Source organism: Dermacentor silvarum, chromosome 8 (assembly GCF_013339745.2).
Source record: "Dermacentor silvarum isolate Dsil-2018 chromosome 8, BIME_Dsil_1.4, whole genome shotgun sequence".
Lineage (NCBI taxonomy): Eukaryota > Metazoa > Arthropoda > Arachnida > Ixodida > Ixodidae > Dermacentor > Dermacentor silvarum.
The window spans coordinates 2,731,046-2,749,580 of NC_051161.1; the positions used below are offsets into that span (position 1 = coordinate 2,731,046).

General features: G+C 45.9%; 1 protein-coding gene across 3 annotated transcripts in view; it reads right to left on the reverse strand.

Annotated features, from left to right (window-relative positions):
- The window catches only part of LOC119460522 (E3 ubiquitin-protein ligase SHPRH), a 245,675-nt gene that overhangs the window by 206,541 nt on the left and 20,599 nt on the right, over nt 1-18,535 (reverse strand). For all 3 annotated transcript variants that reach the window (XM_037721440.2, XM_037721439.2, XM_049655121.1), the window contains exons 5-6: nt 17,329-17,467; nt 7,214-7,465 (exon numbers count right to left, since the gene is read on the reverse strand). In XM_037721440.2, the coding sequence (XP_037577368.1) occupies nt 7,214-7,465; nt 17,329-17,467 (391 nt within the window). The remainder of the gene's footprint in view (nt 1-7,213; nt 7,466-17,328; nt 17,468-18,535) is intronic.

Consider the following 18,535-nt stretch of genomic DNA (forward strand, 5'->3'; position numbering starts at 1 on the left):
CGTTTCTTGGACACTATTACTTTTTGCCATCGTGATTGCCGCGCACAGTACTGCAGTTTTTTTTATTAGAACTTTGTATTGTGTTAGACCTTTCCATTTCTTTTGTGAGAACTTTGGCTTGTGTTCCGAAGTCTCAACGTGTTTTGGGATCAGTGTGTATACACGAGTTTTTTCTGTGGACCACGAACTTTCATTGAACTATCTGAACGTGCCTGCACTCATGCACACCCTCCTCCTATGTTGTTTAGAATAGTTGCGGGCAACTATCTTAAGTGGGGGGCACTTGTGATGATGTGGATAGTGGCGTGTGGCGGTGCCAAAACAAAGTGCGTGACAAGCCAACTTGAAGTGATGGTGATTGTATGGCAGCACCAGGAAGAGGATTGGTGATGATGGTAATGGAAGATGACGACACGTGCCACGAACGAAGAAGACACGAGAGCGCGCAGAGCGTGAGAGCGAGCGGCAGCCTCGAACGTAAGCTCGAAAAACGGCGGCTCCAGGCTCGGGTACCGGCGACCGGGTGTCCAGCTACTACCGTGCGGACCCGGGCGGAGATCCAGCTCGTGGCTGGACTTTCCTGCGCACCAGCGGCCTGCTGTGATAGCGGCCTGGTGCAGTGCTTCCTGCTTGGACCGGGACGCCTGAGCTACCAGCTACCAGCCTGCTGAGCGAGCCCGAGGACTGGCGACCGGGCGTCCAGCTACCGTGCGGACCTGGTCGTGTCCTGCTCGTGGCTCTGCTCTCCTGTGTACCAGCGGCCTGCTGTGATAGCGGCCTGGTGCAGTGCTTCCTGCTGGCCACCGGGGCGCCTGAGCTACCTGTCCGCCGACCGAGCCCGACGTTATAGCGGCCGAGGCGTTCCAGGCCAGGCGTTACTGGCCAGCTACAGCAGTGGCCTGGTGTTCTACCGGCCTGCTGTTTCACCTGCTTCCACGTCGCGACAAGGTGCGGCGCGACAGCAGCTACGTAGCCACAACGACGCTCCACCGTCACAACCACCGTCACGGGCACCGCAACGACGATGCATACGGGCGAGTGTTGACGCCTGAGTGTTAGGCACGTGTTTTATATGGAAAGACAACTCCCGAACTATAGCCCACGTACATGTGCATGTAAATAGTCTGTATCGTTTAGCGTGTCATTATTAAACGGATCCTGGGCCCAACTGGAAACCGGCAAGTTTGTCGTTGTCGTTTCCATCACAGTATCATCATCATCATCATCATCAGCCCATATTTATGTCCACTGCAGGACGAAGGCCTCTCCCTGCGATCTACAATTACCCCTGTCTTGCGCTAGCTGATTCGAACTTGCACCTCCGAATTTCTTAACTTCATCAATCCACCTAGTTTTCTGCCGTCCTCAACTGCACTTCCCTTCTCTTGGTATCCATTCTGTAACCCTAATGGTCCACCGGTTATCCATCCTACGCATTACATGGCCTGCCCAGCTCCACTTTTTCCGCTTAATGTCAACTAGAATATCGGCTATCTCCGTTTTTTCTCTGATCCACACCGCTCTCTTCCCATCACTTAACGTTAGGCCTAACATTTTTCGTTCCATCGCTCTTTGTGCGGTCCTTAACTTGTTCTCGAGCTTCTTTGTTAACCTCCAAGTTTCTGCCCCATATGTTAGCACCGGTAGAATGCAATGATTGTACACTTTTCTTTTCAACGACAGTAGTAAGCTCCCAGTCAGGATTTGGCAATGCCTGCCATATGCACTCCAACCCAATTTTATTCTTCTGTTAATTTCTTTCTCATGATCAAGATCCCCTGTGAGTAATTTACCTAGATAAACGTACTCCTTTACAGACTCTAGAGGCTGACTGGCGATCCTGAATTCTTGATCCCTTGCCAGGCTATTGAACATTATCCTTGTCTTCTGCATATTAACCTTCAACCCCACTCTTACACTTTCTCGGTTAAGGTCCTCAATCATTTGCTGTAATTCATCCCCATTGTTGCTGAATAGGACAATGTCATCCGCAAACCGAAGGTTGCTGAGATATTCGCTGTTCATTCTCACTCCCAAGCCTTCCCAGTCTAAGAGCTTGAATACTTCTTCTAAGCATGCAGTGAATAGCATTGGAGAGATTGTGTCTCCTTGCCTGATCCTTTCTTGATAGGTAACTTTCTACTTTTCTTGTGGAGAACCAAGGTTGCTGTGCAATCCTTGTAGATATTTGCCAATATATAGACGTATGCATCCTGTACTCCTTGGTTGCGTAATGCCTCTATGACTGCTGGTATCTCTACTGAATCAAATACTTTTTCATAATCTATGAAAGCCACATGGAGTGTTTGATTGTACTCCACAGATTTCTCTATACCTGTTTGATGACATGGATATGATCCATCGTAGAATATCCCTTCCTGAAGCCAGCCTGTTCTCTTGGTTGGCTGAAGTCAAGTGTTGCCCTGATTCTACAGTTAAACCTGCTTATAACGAACCTCCATATAACGAATTCCTGAATATAATGAAGTTTTTCTATTCCCCACTGTTACTCCATAGAAGCACATGTATTTGAGACCTCTACGTAACGAAGTGGCAGCGGGAGACCCCCTCGAAATAACAAATTTTCACCCGCCGACAACCTAGAGATTTTGCCCCAAATTTCCTCATTTTTGCGTGAGCAGCAACCGGAAGCACCATCTCCGCCGCGACGGAATGCGAAGCGGCGGCAGCGCGCTTGGCGCCCTCGAATTCACGGCGACTGCGAGGCGAGAGCGAGCGCATGTGTGCAAGCGTGCGAGCGTGTGCAAAGCGGGCCTGCATCCCTCGACCCAGTGATCTTGCCGCCATGGGCGTGACCTTTCCCCCTCCCTTCATTCAAACCTGATCCCGCCGCTTGCTGTAGCTGGCCTAGCCTGCCCCAAGCCGGCACTCTCTTTTTCTAGTTGATGTTGCCGAAGGAAAAAAAAAATTTTTTTTTACAACGCGCTGGCAGCGCCACTCTTTGGTTACCGCACAAGCATCTGCGCTTCACTAACCTGACACTAGGTGACACTATACGATGCTACGACACCATCGTGTCACTCGCTCTTCCGTTTCCAACGTCTCGCGCTTGTGCGAAACAACCCGCGTCCACGCATCCGGTACCTGGTGTGACATTCCAAGGATGAGTGCTTCGACGAAAACGGAAAACGGGTGCGCGTTACAATTGAGGGCATGTTATAATCGAGTAAATACGGTAAACGTTTCTTTTTCGAATTTTCGTGCCAAACCTGCATATAACGAAATCCTCTTTATAACGAAGTTTTTCGGGAATTTGTCAATTTCGTTATATCCAGGTTTAACAGTATTTGAAATTACCTTGGTGAATATTTTATAGAATACTGAAAGTAAGCAAATGGGTCTATAATTCTTCAATTCTTTAATGTCTGCCTTCTCATGGATGAGTATAATGTTGGCGTTCTTCCAGCTTTCTGGTACACTTGAAGTCGGGAGGTATTGCGTATAAAGGGCCGCAAGCTTTTCAAGTATGATATCTCCTCCATCCTTGATTAAATCGACTGTTATTCCATGTTCTCCAGCAGCTTTTCCCCTGGTCATGTCTTTCAAGGCCCCTGTATTCTGTTCATCACTACTTCGAATGAAAGTAGCTTGGCTGCTCTGGGCACTGTACAGCTAAGTATAGAATTCTTTCGCTGTTTTTACTGTGTCATCAAATTGATTATATTACCCTGCTTACCCTGCTTACCCTGCTTATACATTTCGCCTTGTCCTATGCCTAGTTTTTTTCTCACTGATTTCATGCTGCGTCCATATTTTACTTCTTCCTCAATCTTTTCCACATTTTAATTTTGGATATCCCTTACTTTCTTCTTGTTGATCAGTTTCGACAGTTCGGCGAATTCTATCTGATCTCTCGAGTTTGACACTTTCATGTTTTGCCGTTTCTTTATTAGGTCCTTTGTTATTTGAGAGAGCTTACCTACTGGTTGACTTGGTGCCTTACCTCCCACTTCAATTGCTGCTTCTGAGATCATCATAGTTACGGTTTCATTCATTACCTCTATGTTGTCTTTATCTTCCTGTTCTAAAGCTGCATATTTGTTTGCAAGCGCCAGCCTGAATTGGTCTGTTTTTACCCTTACTGCATCTAGGTTGGCCTGTTTCATGTTTCTTCATGACTAACTTTATTCTTTCTCTCTTCAAATTGAGAGAAATCCTAGACCTCACTAGCCTATGCTCACTGCACTTTACCTACCTAACACTTCTACATCTTGCACTATGCTGGGATTGGCAGAGAGTATGAAATCTATTTAATTCCTTGTTTTTCCATTAGGGCTTTTCCAGGTCCACTTCCTGTTGCTGCGCTTCCTGGAGAAGGTATTCATTATTCGGAGTCTATTCCTTTCCGCGAATTGTACCAACATCTCTCCTCTAGTGTTCCTAGAATCGATGCCGTAGGTGCCAACTGCTTGCTCACCAGGCTACTTTTTCCCCACTTTTGCATTGAAGTCGCCCATGACTACAGTATACTGAGTTTGCACCTTTCTCATTGCTAATTCAACATCTTCATAAAACTGTTCTATTTCTTCATCATCGTGACTAGAGGCTGGGGCGTAGGCTTGTACTACCTTCATTTTGTGCCTCCTATTCAGCTTTATTATGACGACTGCTAGCCTCTCATTAATGCTGTAGAATTCATCAATGTTGCCCGCTATGTCCTTATGGACTAGAAATCCTACTCCGAATTCTCTCTTATCCTGGAAGACCTCGGTAGCAGAAGACGTGGCCGTTAATCAGCACTGTATAAGCCTCACCAGTTCTTCTCACCTCACTAAGACCGATAATATCCCAGGCAATGCCTAATAATTCTTCAAATAGCCCTGCTGAGCTAGCCACACTCGATAGCGCGGCATGTTTAACGTTGCCACGTTCAGTTTTCATTGGGGGCCTGTCCGGACCCAGAGATTCTTAGCACCCTCTGCCGCGTACAAGTCTGACCGCCGTCTTGGTCAGGTGCTCTGCAGCCGCTGGGGACTGAGGGCCATGGGTAAATTGTAGGAGTCATTATTAGGGAGGTAGCGGCTGAATACTGCACCAGGGAGGCCAATTCCAGTTCTGGTGAGGGAGTGACTTTGTTGAAGCTTAGTGGGCCTTCCTAATTTGGTTGCACCTTGACTAGTACAGCCCCACTAGCTCTCGGCAATTTTTTTTTTTTTTTTTGCCGGTGTCAGGCACCACTTCATGCCTGAATGTCAGGCGCACTTCATGCCAGGTGTCAGGCGCACTCCATGCCTGAAACCTCAATTCAAGCACCAAAAATTAAACACCTATGTGAACCCACCTATGGCAATTTACGAATTGTAGCTGGTAAGTTTGCAAAGCCACGTATCCACTTGGAATTAATTTCCAGATGTGTGCCATCAAATGCGCCATAAAAAATACACTGTTGTTCCACTTTAACAAAAGGTTCTTTCATGCATTGAAGCACAAAACTAAATGGAACGTACAGGTATTTCGTCCCACAGTTTGGGAAAAAATATCTCAAAACTGGAGGGGGGGGGGGTATTCTGTAAGAGTCCACCCAGTGGACCGTCCACCCTGGCCGCCACCGGCCTGAGCTTGATGAACGCGAAGATATAGCTGTCTACTAATTTGCTATCACCATCGATGCTTCTCCTTTCGAGCGAAGCTGCAACGTTTGTGTTTTTTTTTACTGTGGACATTCGTCACTCACCCTTTGCACTAACGTTGTTAGACATCACAACCAAAGTTTCTGAAGTGAGGCGTTTCGGATATTACGGACTTCGGATAAAACGAACATTTTTTGTTGGATTATCAAGGTCTGTTGTAACAAGAGTCAACTGTATTGAGCTGGTTGTATTAATTGATGATTGTAGTCCAATGTTCAACAAAAACTCATCAGGCGAGGGTGATACATGGTCAAAATAAAAGAAGCACTCACCTAAGGTTGAAAGAAAACAAACATATACAATTGGTGTTTCTGGCCGTTACGAGTCCCTTGTTCACCATGAAGAGGAATGCGAGAAGGTGACGTAAATGATATGTTTCAACCCTAGGCGAGTGCTTGTTTTATTTTGACAATTCATAGATATACTAATTAATTACTTCCCTCCACAGTTGTTGAGCCTCCATGCCACATTTGATTAAACATAACATAACTACATGTTCCCAGCTGTTCAGTGAAGACACAAGCAATACAAAAATGTTTGTGTCAGTATCTTTGCAGGTAGTGCTTCTTTGCTCTAGATATGTAAAACATTCAAAGGCTGCTGAAACTAAAAGTTTTGCTATATTGCAAAATACAGCAATGTTTGTGACAATATTTTGTCAATGGCAATGGACATTCTAGCAGCCTGTTTCAAAACTGGAAAAGGCTTGTACTGCTGGAATGGTCCTGTACTCCATGGCCACATTGCACAGCCCTAAGTCTTTCTTTTCTCTTTCTCTCCAGCAAACTGAATAGTCTTCAATGCAAGCGATTTGTGCCACTCACTGCATGCACATCAAGGTCAATCGATACCAATCGTGACAATGGCAGCAAATGCAGAGTTCTACCCAGCCTAAGGCTAGCAGAAGGACATCACAAGCTGCATTCAGTAGCTCAAACCCTACAACGTGCACTAGAGCACTGCACGGGCTCGGGCTTACCCGAAAGCCCGGGCCCGGCCCGGCCCACGGGCCGGGTAGAGGAGTTTTTTCACGGGCTCGGGCCGGGCTCGGGCACGGCGTGTGCTTTTTGACCCGGGCCCGGGCCGGGCTCGGGTTTTTTGACGCGGGCCCGGGCCAGGCTCGGGCTTTCTGCGAGTTATTCTCGGGCTTCTCAACTCTGAAAAACATGTATTTTTCGGTCTCGGGCCGGGTTCGGGCCGGTTTCGAGTCGGGCTCGGGCCGGGCTCAGGCTTAAGGTAAAGGGGTGGCGGGCCGGGCCGGGCAGGTAACGTAGATTATTTCCGGGCCCGGGCCGGGCTCGGGTCTCGCCATAAAAGTTTTGATCGGGCTCGGGCGGGCCGCCCAATGTAAAAACGGGCCCGGGCCGGGCCTGGGCCGCAAAAATCGGCCCGTGCAGTGCTCTAACGTGCACCTCCTCACAGCGTCCACTACAGCTAATTTTCAAGCAATATGCTGGGAAAGATCTGGATAGGCAAGTGACACTGCACAAAGAATCAACCAGTGAAAACAGCGACCCCCCAAGGCGGCACGTGACCGAAGTGATTGCATAGGTTGTGCTCACCTTTGCAGGGTCCACCCAGCAATGCGGACAGAGGTATTTCTCGCCAGCACGAAGGCCACCACTAGTGGTGCACGCAAGGTGGTGGTAGGCACGGCAGCCGGGGCAGCGCACCACCTCCTCAATGTCTGAGCCCAGGGCCAGGCCACCACAAAGGCACTCCACCCGGATACCCACGGGCAGAACGGCCAAGTCCTCAGCACAGCGCCCATCGTCATCAGAAAGCTCGTACTCCTCAGTGTCACTCGCCGCGGCCTACACGCACGCAATCAAATTTGGTCGCTCCAAATCCACACTGCCCAGGGGTCTTGAACTCAAATCAGGCTTGCATGCAGTGCACACAAGGGTCACGCTGTGGCACATACAAGGGGCAGCTGAGGGAGCTGCCTCAGACAAATGTAAAGAAACGTTTGAACACTCAATAGGGCTTTGCATGCCTGACATAGCAGTTTCGATTTCATTGCATAATGAACATTTATAAACGTACAAAAAGCATCAAGCTGTCTTGGAGGTGTATGGTCGTCAAGAGTGTGAACAAACATAAGAGCATGTCCTTAAAGATGAAAGTACTGGTCATCATTTCCTTTCGCTTTTTCAAAAAAAGACAGGCCAGGAGACAAACTTACATGCATAGCAAGCTCACACTCACTACCTCCAATATATGCGCAGCATGCAAGTCGAGTTTTTACAATGTACTGCACCAGTGCACCATTCCACAAGATGACCCACAGTGGAAACTGGCAGGAGGCGTGTGAAAGGAGCACCATGTTTTCTTCCAGTTATCCAATGTGACTGCCACACCACGGTGTGCGTTTCTACCAGATTTGTGGTAAATGGGGCAGTGCCTCTGGCGAGGAGGACAGCTGTCTCGTTTAATAAAAGTGGAAGCAATGTAAGAGCAACGCTCAACAGAGGAGCGCTTGCCCTCTGCCCCTTTGGGTGCATAACCTGCGCTTGCAAGCTCACTGCTCAGCCACGTGTGATCATAAGAGGTGCGCCACCAAACGCTTTTACGCCAATCGTTCATTCAGTGGTTTCACAGAATGCCAGTTTGACTGTTGCCCAAACAATAATCTTGAGTATATGCCATTTCTGCCTTACTTACTCAAACCTGCCATGTCACTGCTAAAAATTTACATCCATTCAAAACTACAGATGTGCAGAGGTGTAGTTCATTTGGTGTAGCACTTTCAACGATAAAACAGCACAATACACAGGACAGAGAGCACTAACTTGCAGCTAAAGATACACTGGGAAACACTATATCTTTGTCAAACAGTCGAGCATGCGTAACAATCAAACAGTCAAGCTTGCACTTTTTTCAATAGATGCGTTTTTTTATTGTTGTTCTTATTACTATCACAGAATAACATCTCGCAGACAGCCGACTGAATGTCACATTTGCATCATGCATTAACTTCAAGGGTCCCTACCGCCTCCTAAGATAGACTTTGTACAACTTTTTTTTTGTCAGAATCACGGAAAGAGCATTTACTTACACACTTGTCACAACTTAGCTTTTGTATTTTGGCTGCCTCCAATACAGTCGAACCCCCTTATAACAATACCAGTTTTAACAAAATACTGAAGATAACAATGAGCAGCCACAGCACCATGAAATTTTGTGCATGTTTTATGGTAAATAAACTACTTACTACAATGTTCCCATGCAGCATTATTGATTACAACAATTAAATTTGGCTACTGGGTGTCTGCGCCGAACGAAAAAGGAATGCCAAATTCTGAGAAAAAAAAAATAATAAACACAAGCCACGGCACCTAAAGCCTCACGCGCTTCTCTTCCATTTACCTTCTACCCTCCGAAACACGAGTTGACTACGCTGGCAGTCTCGATGGTCCACCTTGCCAAACCAGTCAATTCATGCTTCAGCGTGGTGAAATGGAGAATGGAGAAGCAGGCAAGTGCGGCAGCTCACATTTCTTTTTTTTTTAGAAGGGGGGGGGTTCACTTTTCGTTTTCCTCCCGTGGAGACCTCCAGTAGCCAGATTTAATTGTTATCATCAGTAGCACTGCATGGGAGGATTGTAATAAGTGGTTCATTTTACCATAAAACACACGCAAAAGCTTCCGATGCCGCTGCTGCTCATTGTGACATCCGAACATAGTTAAAACTGGTCATAAGTGGATTTGACTGCACGTGTCTTTGTCTAATTAAAATGTTTTAATGTCTGCCCCCCCCCCCTTTTTTTTGTGCAACCCAATTATAACAATTATCAGTTATTACAATGGAATTATCTCGGCATTTGAATATTGTTATAAGTGGGTTCGGCTGTATTTCCTGTTACCATCTTTTAGCAGCACAGTGTAAAACCAGAGTCTCATGAAATTGGGGATGCCAGCTGCAAGCATTGCAGTAAGGGCAAATGTCTACTAGATGTTACTATTGGACCGAGAAAATTTTGTGTTCTTGGTTTTGTTGCAGCCTGCATGCCTTCTCTGTCATTCATCTGTCAGTGTAAGGGTGTTCCTGAAAGTAATCTACTCACAATAGTGGCCTTTATGTGACAGTAACAAAAAAACACAAGCATCTGTGGTAAAAAATTCCGGCAGGACCCATCTCACAATGACTGTCAACAGTAATGCAATTAGCCTTCAAGCAATGTAGCGACACACCGATTTGCGGAAGAGACGTTTATTTAGAATCTGTAGTTGCCACTCTGAGACATCCGTTGCTTCGAATATATACGATATACACAGTCTCCGTTATCGGCCCACTTAGCTATGACACTTGCTTTCCAAGGTCGGCCATGAGCATGATGGCATGATGAAGATGGAAAGACGAAGAAGGAATGACGTCGATCGAACGACAAAGCCAATATGACGCCGATGGCATGACAACGACAACATGAGGACAATGGGATGATGACAAGAGTATGATGACCACCGGATGACAAAGCTGGAATGATGACGATGGAACGACCACAACGCCATAACAATCAATGCACGACAACTGTTTGACGACGGCATGTGAACATCAAGAATGTTGCCATAATTACCACTGAATGAAGACAGCATAATTACGATAGAACGACGAAGGAGGTATGACAACAGCATGACGACAATGGGATGACGTTTCTAAAGTGATGACAATGGTAAGGCGACTGTGTGATGGCTGCATGACAACGATGCAACAACCACGATGACACCACAACGGCAGTGCGATAACGAAAGCATGACAACTGTATGGCGACGATGGCGGGACGATGATACCGTAACTACGATGGCATGATGAGAATTGGATGATGAAGCTAGAATAATAACGATGCAATGACCACGATGGCAACACAACCATCACCTACCTAGCAACCTAATCTAAAAGGGAAAGAAGGAAGGAAGGGTGGGTGGGTAGGTGTAGGGACAGATGGATGGTCGGATGGACAGAGTGGGTGTAGCGATGATGGCATGACGAGTTGGATAATGAAGCTGGAATGGCGACAATGCAATGACCACTATGATATCACGACCCTGAGCACATACCTGGTCGCCCAAGCAATTAGGCAACTTGGGCCACTGGGTCGACATAAAAGGCATAGCAACAGCATGACAGGAGTTGGATAACGAAGCTGCATCATGACCATGAGCACATACCTAGTGGCCCAAGCTAAAAGGGGAAGAACAAGAAGAGGGCAGGTGGACATAGGATGGACGGAATGGGTGTTTGGTGGAGTGCCCACTCAGCTCACAGGTCGCAGCCGCGGCAGCTGAAGCACAGCCTCCATTGCTTCGATTGCCACCGTCTCCATGACCCATCCGTCGCATCTGGCCTCCAGCTCCTTCTCCTGCCTGTCCCAGAGAGGGCTGCTCCCTTCTGCTACGTGTCCTTTCGCAGCATTGGCCACGTAGCTCCAGGTGGATTTTACAGCTTCTTCTTTGTTTATATATTCAGCTCTTTTTCTTCGGCCACTTTCTTATTTTCTTACATCTTCTTTCTCTGCCACCTCGTGCTTTGCTCTTTTTCCCAATCAATGTCTTTTTCTTATCCTTCTCCTTTCGCCTGTTTCTTTACTGACTCATGACAGCGACAACAGCATGACGAGTCAGATAACGAAGCTGGAATGATACTGACAGAACGACCGTGACTGCATCACGACCACATACCTAGTGGCTTACGCTAGTAGACAACTTAGGCCACTGGGTCAGCTAAGAAGAAAGAGATTGAATGATTGATTGGAGGGGTGTGGCGAATATTCTAAATTTCGAATAGGAATTGTGTAATTCTCACAATTCAATTAGCATTCGATTCATGAGTTCACTATTCGAAGTTGTCGAATTAACATTCGTTTCATTCAAATGCTAAGGACAAAACGTTTTTGAGGTCTACAGGGAGGAAATACTGATGCAAGTGGAGAGTTTTCTGAATGATTCTGCTGCAGGAGAACCACAGTCCTTGCACAGATGTACAAGCTCATGAGCGAACATATGGAGGAAATCATTTATGCACAATAATCTCCAGTTGTTAAACACGCACGTCTCGCCAGGCAGCGTATGAATTTTTTCTCCAGATTTAGGCAAATCTACTTATTAATATTTACACAATGTCACCATGCTTCGATCCCTTTAAAATGATGTGCGCTACATGGGGACGTATTCTCAGACAATCACATTTGGTGATACTATCATTATCGCGTGACGTAGTACACAGCGCGCTGTATGATTCGAGCAGTTTTGCTCAACCAGCGATTAGCACGCGCTCAAAGTGATATCTCCGAAAGTGGCCATCTGGGAATATGCCACCTGTATAGTAATGAACTTTGCTCCTTCAATGAGCACTACAGTTTTACGTGTATCTGCTGACATGCTTTTTGTTTGTTGAATTACTGTCATTGACATAGTATAACTGATACAGTCACATCTCCTTTGTTCTCAATTACAAGCTTTAAAATGAGCAAAAATCGAGTCAATAACAGCATTAAATGTATCAAATAATATAAATAAATCTTTGGTTGCCAAACAGACTACATGAGAGTTTCTATATTTTACTTTGTTTAGAAGTGATAACGTATTCTACACTTATGACAAATCAGTTCTGCAGAATCACGCAAGGTGGAGGAAGTGCCATGAAACGGAAAATTCTCATTCACCCGCATATAGCATGAAGCTACATTCAGGTTGCCTATGGAGGGTGGTCTATATGTTGCCTTCTGAAGGGTGCGGACTCAATCCTGAGGAACAAATACAAAGCCCGGCAGACAAATGTGATGGAAAGAACTGTGTCCTTCTTCAAGAACAACGAGCTGCTCCTTCTGCAGTCGGATAAGGAAGGAGGCTTTGTTGTGTTACCTGAGTGCCTTTTCTTGGAAAAGGCCACTGGCGCTATTGAGAAGAACTTTGTCCCTTCAACAGCAAAGCCTGCCAAGATAAAAAGTCGTGCCGTGTCTCTATGCAGGGAACTGAATTTGGGAAAACTTGCAAAGTGCATTAGTGATTGCAAAGGCAATAGTACACTAGAAGTTTTCTCCACAGTAAAGACACGTAAGCCGGAGAGGCCATTTTGGTCTATCGTGACTGAGAAGGGCACTTGGCAGCTACAGGTCAGTCACTTCTTGCTCAAGCACCTAAATAAGCTTAACTATGGTGACCCATTTGCCACAAAAAATTCAGGTGTGGTGACCGATTTCTTGAGTCGCGAAAGTGGGTTTAGCTATTCTTTTAGCATCAATGTTGAGGACTTATTTTACTCCGTTCCTCACAATGAACTTCTTCCCTGTGTCAGACATTGTATTGAGCATAATGAAAGCATTGGTTTCATGAATTCTTGCGATTTATCGATTGACAATTTTTTGACGCTGCTTGAATTTTACCTAAGTAGCACATTTGTTTCTTTTAACAACGTGCTATATGTGCAGTGCGAGGGTATTTGCATTGGGTCGTGTGTAGCTCCTGTCCTATGTAACATATTTCTCCAGTGGCGCACCGACGGGGGGGGGGGGTTTCGGGGGTTGTAACCCCCCCTGAGGCCGACTTAACCCCCCTCTTTTGTTTAACACCTTTTCTTTCCTTGCGCATTTGAGTACTGCAACTAAGATGTAAGACGCGCAGTCGTCTGCACACTCACAAAAAGCGCATTTTTTTGACAATTTCCCATGAAGAAATTGAAATTAGTGCTATTTAGATAGTATTGGCAAACTGTCAACCCCCCCCTGGCAGAGATCCTGGGTACGATTTCTCTCATGTATTGACCAAGTACTTGGTAGCAATCTTGGCTCAGATGTATGTCCTAGGGTATTTAGATACGTGGATGATTTTCTTGTACTTCTAAAGACGTCTAACCCGTTGACTGTTTGTGACTATGTGAATCACTTATTATCTGTTTTCAGACTGCATGGAAAAGGCTTAAGGTTTACGCATGAGCTTCTGCTTGACAATCAGTTGCAGTTTTTAGACGTTAACCTGCTACTAAAAACTGCTCATACGTGCTGAAGGTACAGCCCCCGCGCCCGTAAGGACCTTCTGCCTTATGATTCCGCGCACTCAATAACTGTGAAAAGAGCTATCGCGACACTGTGTCTCAGGTCTGCCTTAAAGAAGTCTTGCGAGCACACAATGGACGACAGTTTTCAGCTACAGATTTCGAGGTTGGTTGCAGCCGGGTTTCCTTCGATAGTCATAGCCAGTGTGGCTGAATCTTTGCTCCAGAAAGAGAAAGGGTACAGCAGATTAGCCTGAGGCCATGCAGAAGAAGAGACCACTGGTTTTACCTTACATGCACAAAATCGCCCACAATTTGAAAAAAGTTGCTAACAGGCATGATGTCACGGTGTTTTTCTCGGCCCCTAACAAGTTGTCTGAGCTTTGCGCCTGCATTTCTTCCCAAAAGGCCAAGCTTTCGTGTGGAAAGAAACGTGCCAGTAAGCCGGTACTGCGTTGCATGGTGGGCGTCGTATACGAAATTCCGTTGAGCTATGGCAAGTCGTATATAGACCAAACAGGCCTCTGTGTTAATGACCGCCTAAGGGAGCATGTTTTATCGATTAAAAATGGTGCGGGTTCACACCTGCCGTTCCATTGTGCCTCGCATGACTGTGCTCCACGGTTTGAGGAGATGCACCTGATAGGAAGAAGCAGAGAAGTGTTGCACGTGAATTGCTCAAGACATATCACATAAGGAAGAAGGGTGATGGTTGTATCAGTGTGCCTTCTGTTTCCCTCTACAAAAGTGAATGTTCATTTTTAGATAGCGCAGTGAGGTAGCTTGTGACACATGCTACGCCATGTCTTTGTGCGCATTTTTTTGAAATTTGGGTGATGTGTTAGAAATAAAACTAGTTGAAAGTTTGGCGCCCTATCCTGTCTCCTTCTATATATTTGGGTGATGTGCTGGAAATAAAACTAGTTGAAAGTTTGGCGCCCTATCCCGTCTCCTTCTTGGTCTTTTCTTCTTTCTCCTTGCGGCACAATTCATTTGCTTAGTGTGATTATTTTTATTTAATATTATTATTTTTATGTTCACGAATTTATTCTTGCAGAATGCCGCAGGCATTAATACTGTTCTGAATTTGAAACTTTCAGGTTCTATTGTTCTCGCTGCTGGCCAGTCAATGCTCAAACCACGACTAACGTCACAGGCTGAAACTAGCCAGAGACGGGATCGCAAGAGGACAGCCAGTGAAATAAGGACAGATGGTGGGTACTAGAAGCACATTACTCAAGCTATGTCCCTTTATGCCTTATGTCACTTTATGTATTCATGTATTGTGCCATGCAATTTCAATAACCTATCTTTCATGTGCAACTTTCAGCACCCAATACTGCAAGCCCAACTGCTGGCCAGTCGCTACTTAAGCCACGCCAAAAGTTTTCCCCTGCAGCCAGGCTGCAACATGAGCCAGCTGATACCAGCGAAGACACAGGTGCCGGCTTCACCTTCATAAAACTCTGTCACAACTTGTACTTTGCATAAATTTGTGAAATGCCATGGCCATGAAATAAGATTATGTAGAATCGATGCTAAGACCTGCAAATCTATTACTGCATCTGTTACACAGGATGCAGTGGCCTTGCAATGACCTCCACCCACTTGCTGCCAAAGTCATCGACAGTGCCAATGTACAGTCTGAGGGAGAAAGTTTTTCAAGGCAGTAGTCGACATTGGAGAGGACCATCATAAGTATACCAGCATAGGGAACGAAGACGACCAAACGGAAACATTGCAGGAAGCGTCCGGACACCGCCCGAATTGTAGCAGACGACAGGCACGTGATGTCAGGGCAAGGAAGCCAGATTGAACCCTACCATGAAATTTAGGCTACCACCGAAAATTCAACGCAGTTGTGCCAGTCTTCTGCACAGACTAAGGCTGGGGGTAGCGTTTAAGTGCGGATACGTGCGCCTCATGCAACGCACTGAGTCTCCAGACTGTGAGTTGTGCAATGTGAATGAGACCATAAGTCATGTGCTTTGTGACTGCCCTAAGTACGAGGAAGAGCGTCAAAAGTTGAACAATGATATTACGTGTCTCGACAGCCCACCGTTGTCCGATGATCTTATTTTAGGCCCTTGGCCAGATGCTCAATCAAGTTTCAAGGCCAACCAGGCGTTACTGAACTTTTTAAAAAGTACGGGCCTGGACTGTAGGCTTTGAGCATGCCAAATTGCTTGCCATACGTTTTACATCCTCCTTCTCTCATCATCGTCACCCATCATGCGCCTCTTTCTTTCCCTCTTCCCCTTCCCCCAACGCCGAGTAGCTGGCTAGAGGAATTTACCTCAGGCCGACCTCTCTGCATTTCGTATCATTAAACTTCTCTCTCTCTCAGATCCCTTATAGGTCATTCTTGGGGCTAATAGCAACACAATGTATTGCCACTGTGAGAACAAGTTATGTATGAGCCACGTACTGCAGCAGGACTCCTCTTTTGCACTTCCATAAGAACACTCGATGCCATCTAACGCCACTGCCGCAAAGCCTGCATATGGTCTCCGACATGCACGGTGCGCTGGCGAGTGTGAAAGTCCAGTAACACGTCCTGCGGCAACCGGACTCCTCTCTCGCACTTCTTTCTGGACACACTAAGCCACCTAGTGGCAATGCCACAAAGTCAGCGCGTGGCATCTGAGACGAGAAAAAAACATGGCGCACGGGTGCCTGCGAACACTGAGAATTGTTCCCTCACTTGCCACACACTCAGTGGTACCATACTCGGAAACCCAAGTTTTTTTCAGCGAAGAGCGGCACATAACTAGTGCATTCATGGCACAGCTCACTATAGCATTGGCGTGATAGGCGTTTATTGAAAAGCGGCCCATACCCAGGGCATTTGTGGCACAGCCTGCTAATGCGTCCTTGAGGAACCCTTGTGACATGGGTTCGATTCCGCTCAGCATCGGAGAAACTTATCGGGTTGTCATTGCAGAGTAGCACATACCTAGTTGGCATCAAAGACGTTCATTGACGAGCAGCCCACACGTACTAGCATATGAAACACGTTAGCATTGAAGAGGTTCATTAGAGACCGAGTGGCACATACCCAGTACTACAAGTTTTTTCAAATAGCGGTACCTACCCAGCCTTGCATCTACAGTGAACTATGGCCGCGTGAAAGAGGTTCATTGAAGAGCAGCACGTATGTACACATTACCTCCATGACCTCAGTGAGCCAAGTTGGTCCGATGGTTGGTTTCGAACCCTGTTACTCCCGCACAGCAGCCCAATGCACTACCCATTCCCATACCCAGGTAGGCGGGAAACGGTTAGATACAACATACATAGAAAGTACCCAAAGAATGCTAACGCATTAAAAACTGAATAAGATTTCCAGTGTGCCTACCTCAGCCCACAACCACTACAAGCTGCTGTCATACACTTTTTTTGTAGTTCAGCATACTACCTCTTTGACCCTTTTAATATTAGCTTTTCCTTACCTTTTCCAAATTACAAATTTATTCATGCACATTTGCTCGTTATCATGCTTATATATTGCTTCCCGCTGCTATGTATCATGTGACCATTTCTTTGTGTATTTCGAATTTGCCCCATGTAACGCACCCCTCGGGAACCTCGAGGGTAAATAAATGTTTCAAGTAATTATGATGAGAGTACACTGGAATCGCAAGCTTAATAAATGCTAATGCATCCGTAAAAACCTTTTGCACGTACCGAGGTTTGATCATAGGTGGGCATTGGGTGCAGAAGGATACATGCAAGCAGCTCCACTGTCTTGCCAAGACCCATTTCATCCGCCAAGATGCCACCAGGTCTGGCAGTGGCCACAAAGTCCATCTTCTTTTCAACAAAGCTGCAACATTGTGCAGATATATTCAGTCTTGCATGCTGCACTCAACTGAAAAAGTGCTCATATCAGAGTGCTCGGCGTATTCATGGCTCATAACAGCACTAAAGCAAGAGCAACACGCACTGACTAGTATCAATTTTATTTGTTTCTAACCTCTGTTTTTCATTATACGAAGGAAGCCAGCAACAAACTAAATGAAGCACTACCATTAAACAGTGGAATCGCGTTGACACGATCTTCACGGGAACCAGGAAATAAGACGTATCATCTGAAAATCGTATGATCCGACATATCATCCAACCAAATCGTGTTATCGGGAAACAAAAAAACATATTATCCCCAAACACATATTATGCAGAATCGTATCGAGATTCCACTGTACATAATCAAGTCACACGGCCATTGTTAGAAACACTATTCATTTGCTAGATAGGTTGAATGGCTGCTAATAGAGTCAATATTAAAGAGTTTATCTCAAAGGCTATTTCCCAGTTTATTACAATGAGAATGCAACCTGTCAGACCCTACGGCTGCAACAGCTCTGACATTCTGTGCACCACAGTCCGTGCATGCCTACTCAATAACTACGACCTGTTTGAGGCTAGAGGAAGCAATGGGAGGTAACCACAAGTACACTCAGAAAGCATTGATTATGATTGCGACTAATGCTTCAAGCAGGTTGGCTAGCTGTGCAGAATGTCACTGGGCGAAAGGTAAAGCGGAGTTTCCTACTTATTGGCTGTGCAGCAGAAGGTGAGCTACCATAATCTACATTCAGGAAGCAGGACACTGACTTGCTCACTGCTCATCAAGCGAGGTGAGCAGAATTTCATGCGACCGAGGGCACTTCCCGCATGCTTCCCACGAGATCTTTCTCTACCAAATGTGCAGGATGGCTCACTTAAGGAAATACCTCTCAGAAATCTATTATCGTTAATAAAAAAAAAAGCTGAACGAATGAAATTTATGCAGAACTAGAGTTAAATCTCCTCTTTTGAATATGTGTTTAGTTTTTCAATATCTTATCTGGTTATTTTCTGTGACTCCTGAAATTGGGAAAAATAAGGTCTC